This window comes from Etheostoma cragini, chromosome 12, assembly GCF_013103735.1.
Source record: "Etheostoma cragini isolate CJK2018 chromosome 12, CSU_Ecrag_1.0, whole genome shotgun sequence".
Lineage (NCBI taxonomy): Eukaryota > Metazoa > Chordata > Actinopteri > Perciformes > Percidae > Etheostoma > Etheostoma cragini.
In genome coordinates, this window is record NC_048418.1 from 18,020,937 (window position 1) to 18,028,063 (window position 7,127).

Genomic DNA, 7,127 nt, shown 5'->3' on the forward strand with positions numbered 1-7,127 from the left:
ACATAGGTTAACTACAAGAGGTAACGAGGTAACAAGGAACCGGTGATACGTCAGGTGAAACACATTAGGGCGGGGCAAGACAAACAGAACATAGCAACACTCACAAGGGGACACAAGACAGACTACCACACAGACCAAGGGAGTAAACAAAGACACAAACACGAGGAGACAAGACAGGACCCAAAAATACCACAGAAACCACCCAAACCATCATAATACCACCCCCCACCCCCACCCCACCCCAAAAGTGTGTCTCTACCAGATGGGTCTGCAGTCTCAATGAAACTCCTAATACTATAGTGCCAAAAGCATGACCCAGGGTTTTTGAAGAGCTGAATCAGCTCTTCAAAACCCCTGGCTACGAGTGAATATGCAGCTGAATATTCACGAGCTGAAGAAAGATTCCCCAACCTGGACATCAAATCTGCTTTCTTACAGGGCATGCAGCTGTCCAGAGAAATGTATGTCCGGCCCCTCCTGAAGCAGAAACGGGAAATATTCTATGGAAACTAAACAAATGTGTCTACGGCCTTGCAAATTCATCACTGTATTGGTACAATAAGGTGAAAGAAATAATGCTAAGTACAGGTGGAAAAATGTGTCAAGTAGATCCAGCAGTATTTTATTGGTTGGATGAACAGTGTAAAGTGACTGGAGTAGTCGCATGTCATGTTGATGACTTCATTTGGGCAGGCTCGGAAACTTTCTCAACAGAAGTGATCCCTACGCTGAAGTCTGCATTCCATGTTGGGCGTGAGAGGAACATAAAATTTCTGCCATGTCGAATGGACTTTGTTAGCAATAAAAGGTGTAGTTCAGGTAAATCTGCATAGTTACATTGAATACCTACAGACTATCCAGCTACAAGCAGTACGTGCTGTGCAAAGAGATGCCTCTTAATGAAACTGAAAAGGCGCAGCTAAGGTCAAAAATAGGACAGATACTATACAAACTAGACCAGACATTATGTTTGATGCAAGCAACTTAGCGTCAAATATAAAAGATGCCACAGTCAAGTCTATTCATGAAACAAATAAAGTTCTCAGAAAGCTTGAATCAGAAAAAGGTGTCTCGCAGGTTTCAGCATTTTCTGAAAGAGTGATGCTCTACACATTATTGTTTTCAGCGATGCTTCTCTTGTGAATCTCCCTGATGGGGGTACATTGATTGGGAGATCTGTTGGCAATCTAAGAGAATTAGACGTGATGTGTGAAGCACTCTGGCAGGGGAAACTCTGGCCACGTCAGATGGAGTAGACAACAAAACAAGAGACTTTTTCTACGGAGCCCCCTTAAGATCCTGGAAGAGAAAAATTAATAAACTGTGTGCACGGTTTAACAATCTGTGGGGACAGATTGTCAATGTATATCAATGTGGACAGATTGTTAAACTGTACACACTGTAGTTTATTTATTTTCTCCCCATGAGCTTCAGGACAATGACCACAGGAGGTAGTTAAACCACCTTTTAACATTATTTAACATTAGAAAACTGATACGGATATCAAAAATACACTTTTTCACAGGGATTTTGAGTTGTTCCCCACATTTATTCCTCCAAAAACTCTCCTACAGTCCAGTCACCATCCCTTGATACATGCGCATTTTCCTAACCTGGAAAAAACAGATTGCGCTGCTCTGCCTCTGATTGACAGCGAGAGAACATTTTCCACACCGATAGCAAAACGTATGTAGTTGAGAGTTTAAAAAAGTATTGAGATTTTTTTTTCTCAGAAATAATTTTAAAAATTTCAAATTTATACTGTATTTACGTTTTTGCCATCAGGGTCAGAGCCAATTAGAAGCAGGAAGTGGGCGGGAAATAACGCTGCTGTCTCCAGTGTGTATGGGGAAAGGGGCGGGACCAAGGGAACAGGCAAGACACACTCCTACGTTTAAATAACAAATAGAAAATATCTCCTCGACAACTTATTATTGAGCTGGGAACTCGGCCAAAGTTTTTACCATTTTACTAATGGTAATTGTGAAACTGGATGTTTTTCGTTTTTGTTTTGTTTTTCCATTTCAAAACGAAAATCCGTTGGCCGCCAAGTACACAGACCGATTTGTCAGTTGTGTGATAGATGGCGGACACGTGTGTCTTAGCTAGCTATGCACTCAATAAAAGTTTGAACTGAGTAAACGTCGTGTTTATTAGGAGTAACATGGGCAACTGCATTCTTGACATATCTACTGTCAGACTGTCTTATAATCATTGCACAAATAAAAATAATGACAGGTCTTCTGTGACATGAAGAAGATAAGGTTTCCCTGAGAAAGAAATAGCATTACTATTGTTAGCGTTATTCTCATCAGGAGAGAGTCTGTATAAAGAGAGACTGCAAACAGCCGCCACACACAGTCATGGATCGGTTTCCACTGTACTTCTCTCTCTTGTTGGCGTTCCTACTTTATGATGGTGAGTGAAACATTACCATATTTAATACTGAACAGTTTATTAAAGTAAAGTCATGGCATACTAAAGTCATAATACAAAAATTGTGTTTAACTTAAATTAACGCAATTATTTTTATAATTTTATGATTTTATAGTTTTTGGACTTGATTTGAACGCTAATTTAAATTTAATCATTTTAAAACAACAACATAATTTTAATACTCAACTAAGCAATATTCAGAAAAACAAAAGGGTAAATATATAATTGCCTCACAAGTGCGAGTAGGCTCGATTAAAAATATGCTGCTGCTGGACCAGGTCACCTGTTCTTTTATTACATGTTAGTAGGAGGTCATTTATCAGTGCTTATTGTACTGACCTCAGTGTGAAAATGACCTAAATTGGCAGTAAGAATAAACTACTATTGCTGTTCAAATCCAGATGTTTGAAAAACATCTTATAGAGAACATTAATAACACCAATCTCCAATTTTGCTGTACGACTTCACTGTGACACCCATGCCTGTCGCCTTCTCTTTCATCTCGAGCAAATGTTTAATTTAAATGTTTTTTTCCAGCATTCAAATGAAATGTCATTATTTTTCACTTTTTCATTTTCTAGCTCAACCAGCAGCTCCAGCAGGTAATACCCACATCACCACCTCATACACTGTGCTTCCTGCTTCCATTCCTCACCACAATGCACATGATATTTTTGTTATTTATGGTGCTGGATTAGTTTCTTTATTACGTGCAAGAAAATAAATGATCTGAGAGAAAAAAGAAACGTTTGAGAGAAAAAAAAATGTAAATACAGTATAAATTTTAAATATTTAAAATTATTTCTGAGAAGAAAAAAAATCTCAATACTTTTTTAAACTCTCAATTACATATGTTTTGCTATCAGTGTGGAAAATGTTCTCTCGCTGTTCTCTTGCTGTGAAAATAATGTCATGGGCATATCTTATATATATATAAAATCTTGTTTTTAAATAACCAAATATTCGTATCAGTATCGGCCTTAAAAATGCTTTATCGGTTGGGCTCTACTTGTAATGCTATCTGTATGATTTAAGGACACACAGGTCAGTTTACAAAAAGGTGCCGGAGAAGAGATTAACCAGTTTATTTTTAACAAGTATCAGATAACTTTAAAAACATTAAATTCACAGCAAACAGTCATACCATAAGGAAAAGGGGAAATTATAATCGGGCTGAGGCTTACCGGTGGAGGGGGAGAAGGAAGCCTCTCCGGCAGCCTCAGCACGGTTCCGTTCAATTAGAGGACGATCTAACCCAGAAGGAAGAAGCGGCCTACAACATGCAACCCACCCAGACAGCTACCGCGTTACTTGTTTCTATTTAACCCTTGTGTTGTCTTCCCGTTAACCATGAAATTGTCCTTCAAGATTAAAATTAAAATTTGTTTTGGGCTTTATTGATTTATTTGTCACTTTTTCCATGTTTTTGGCGCTTCTTTTAAAACCGGAACTGGTTTAATAATAGGTTTACACTTATTGATGATCAAACATCATTTGTATCAAATTATACAAATACGTTTCCAGTTACAAAGGCAGAAATTCTAAATTCATTTGACTAAAAATCTAAGATTAGAGGATGTTGAGTGTATCACAGATGGGTATTGGTCAAAGTTTAGTCCAGATACTGTTTTGAAACCATAAAAAAGGATTTAAAATTCTATAAGATTAAATAAAACACCCAAAAAATTCAATCAAAGTAATCATAAATTTTACCTGAAGAATGTTGTATGGAATCATCCATGTTGTTATTAGGGAATTTGGCTGAAAGAAATCCATATTTCCGATTTAAAATACTTTAAAACTGGCCAATTTGACCCTAGGACAACACAAGGATTAACTGGGTTCCCTCAGGCAAGGAGGAGAAAAGGACCCACCAGCCGAAGATCTGTAGCCCTAAAAACAACGGACGGAGTGAGCGACCCGGAAGTGTAGCGCACTTCCATCACCATCAAGCAAGAGGCACTGGGAGGGCTACTAGCCGTTTTTATATGGGGACCCGCTGTGCTGATTGGCCAAAAGAGCGCTGGAAATGTGCATAAAATAAATGTTGCGTCAAGATGCAACGATAATCGGTTTATAATCAAATCGTTGACCTCTGAATCGAATTGGGAGGTGCCAAGAGATTCCCACCCGTCCAACGCACAGAGCTGACCATAAGTCGTAAACAGGCAAGAGGCTGTAAACGGGGGGAAAAAGCCTGATTGAGACGCATATTCTGAATGTGCTGTGTACATGTCCAAAGAATGCCTCTAAACCCTGAATAATATCAGAATATCGAACATGTCTTAATCAGACAATGCTATATTTGGAAAAAGACCTTATGCGGAATATCCAACCAGAATATGCCGTTTATGACCTGTATCAAATTTGGAATATTGTCAAATCTGAATAATAGTGGAATATTGGTTTGTTTTTTTATTGAGAATTTCAAAAAAATATATTATTTTCCCAATTTTTGATATTTTTAATGATATATTTTTTTTTTTAAACAATACTTTACCTGAATATTATCTGTTCATACAGAACCGTTGACAACAGCTACATCCTATTCCTTTCCAACCCTCCTGTATACTTCTGTGCTGGTTGTGCTTCAGGCTGTGCAGGTCCCCCCGTGCTGTGTTGCTCCGGTACGAACAGCTCCTGCTCCAGACAATGTTTCTGTGATGCGGGCTGCTTGCAACTTGGCGACTGCTGTCCTGACTACATTTCAACCTGCAAGAAACGTGAGTGAGGGTGAACACTAAAAAAATTAAATAAAACACACTATTATGTCGGTTTAGGATTTGAGATTGGGTTCAATATTAATATTGCCACTCTTTATTCTTGATTTCAGCTTTAACCACTGCACTTCCAACCACACCCAGCACAACAAGCAGCAGTAATACATCTACACTGGCAAAAAATATCACAACTTCTTCCTCCACTGTCTCGTCAGCACCCAATGAAACATCTACACTGATGGAAGGAAGTACATTGTCAGCATCTACTGTCTATGCTACTATAGCAACGAGCCAAACAAACAGCAGCTCAACACCAGCAGATAACAGCACAACTTCACCAGTCTCCCCAGCAGATAACAGCACAACATCATCTACAAACTCTATTTCTACTGAACCCAGCACAACAATCAGCAGTACCTACTCCTCACTGGTGGAAGGGAGTACAACTACAGCATTCACAGTTTCTGCTACTACAGCAACCAGTAAAACAAAGAGCAGCTTATCTACACCAGCAGTTAACAGCACAACTTTACCAGTCTCCCCAGCAGATAACAGCACAACTTTACCAGTCTCCCCAGCAGATAACAGCACAACTTTACCAGTCTTCCCAGCAGATAACAGCACAACTTCATCAGATGTGAGCACAAACGTAGCCTCCATAATGTCTGCTGCTACAGCAACCATGACAGTGGCAGTACTATATCTACGCAATTAGATGACCTCACCACTTCAGCGTCCAGTCTCCACAGCTACAGGTTGGTCATTATCATTTCTGCTGAAGCCATTTCAAAGCAATTAAACAATTTCAATAAGTCATGCTTGCTTATAGTTTTCTTTTCCTCATAGCAGCAACAACACCGACCGACACCAGAACTCTGGACACTAGTAGTGTCACATCTTCACCAGCAGGTGGGAGAAAATCTGGATTTTCCAACAAAAACACAGATTTCACCATCACATGGACTTCTGTACTTCAGTTCTAAATTGTAAAATGTTTTTTTAGTTGCACCTTTTTTCTACAGTTGACCATATAGTGGCTATTTACACGAACGCTTCTATTGATCCCAGAAGGAGGAAAACAAACAAATTACTAGCAAATATAAATCAGCCTATTTATGAAAAAAAAACACTGATGCTAGGCTAACTGGCCCATAGGTAAGGTAGCCACATAGTTTAACATACAGCGGTGCTCATAAGTTTATGAATCCATGCTAAAGTTGACTAAAAAGAGGAATACAAAAAAAATCATCTTTTTACAAATTAATTTTAATGCCTTCATTAGAAAAAAATCTGACTTTTGAGGACACCTATTTTATAAGTGTATTGTGAATAAATAAATGTTCTTCCTTAAAATAGAAGGGGCTTAAGTATACACACCCCTATATGAAATCCCCATAGAGGTAGGCACATACCCTTCACCTTACCTAGAGATTGGCATGGTGTTATTTCAGTTAGCCCAATTGCTGGTCTGATTTGCATTGAGAGATGAGTTTATGGAAAGTACCCCATGCCAATCTCTAAGTACGGTGAAGGGTATGTGATGATGTGGGGTTATTTTAATTTCAAAGGCCAAGGGAACTTTATCAGGAGGCATAGTATCCTGGATCCATGAAATAAATGGCCTTTAAAAGTACTAGCCCACTAAGAGGTCCATCCCCATCTCTCTAACCGTTAAGGGGTCCTTGGCTTAAAAAGACGTTTGTAGACCCCTGGTCTACTTATTAAAGCTTAAGCCTATGACTCATTTTACAGCACAGTTTAACAATAAAAAAGGATGACTAGCCTACATTTTTAGAAGCAAATGTAGCAAACCTAATGCACAGCTCCTTCACAAATCATACATCAGAAAGATAAATGCAAAATGAAGGAAATTCCAAAAGTGACCCTGGTGTCTGTGAAGAGTTCTGCAATAAGCAGCTTCAATAGTAGACAAACAAGATACTACAGAATATCAACAAGCACACATCAGCA

General features: G+C 38.7%; 1 protein-coding gene across 1 annotated transcript; it reads left to right on the forward strand.

Moving 5' to 3' along the window:
- Positions 1-2,363: 2,363 nt before the first annotated feature.
- LOC117953686 (bypass of stop codon protein 1-like) lies at positions 2,364-5,888 on the forward strand. The gene is made up of 5 exons (XM_034886950.1): positions 2,364-2,418; positions 3,018-3,038; positions 5,031-5,159; positions 5,270-5,522; positions 5,685-5,888. Exons 1-5 carry the CDS (start codon positions 2,364-2,366, stop codon positions 5,869-5,871), a joined length of 645 nt encoding a protein of 214 aa, XP_034742841.1. The 3' UTR covers positions 5,872-5,888.
- The last annotated feature ends 1,239 nt before the right edge of the window (positions 5,889-7,127 follow it).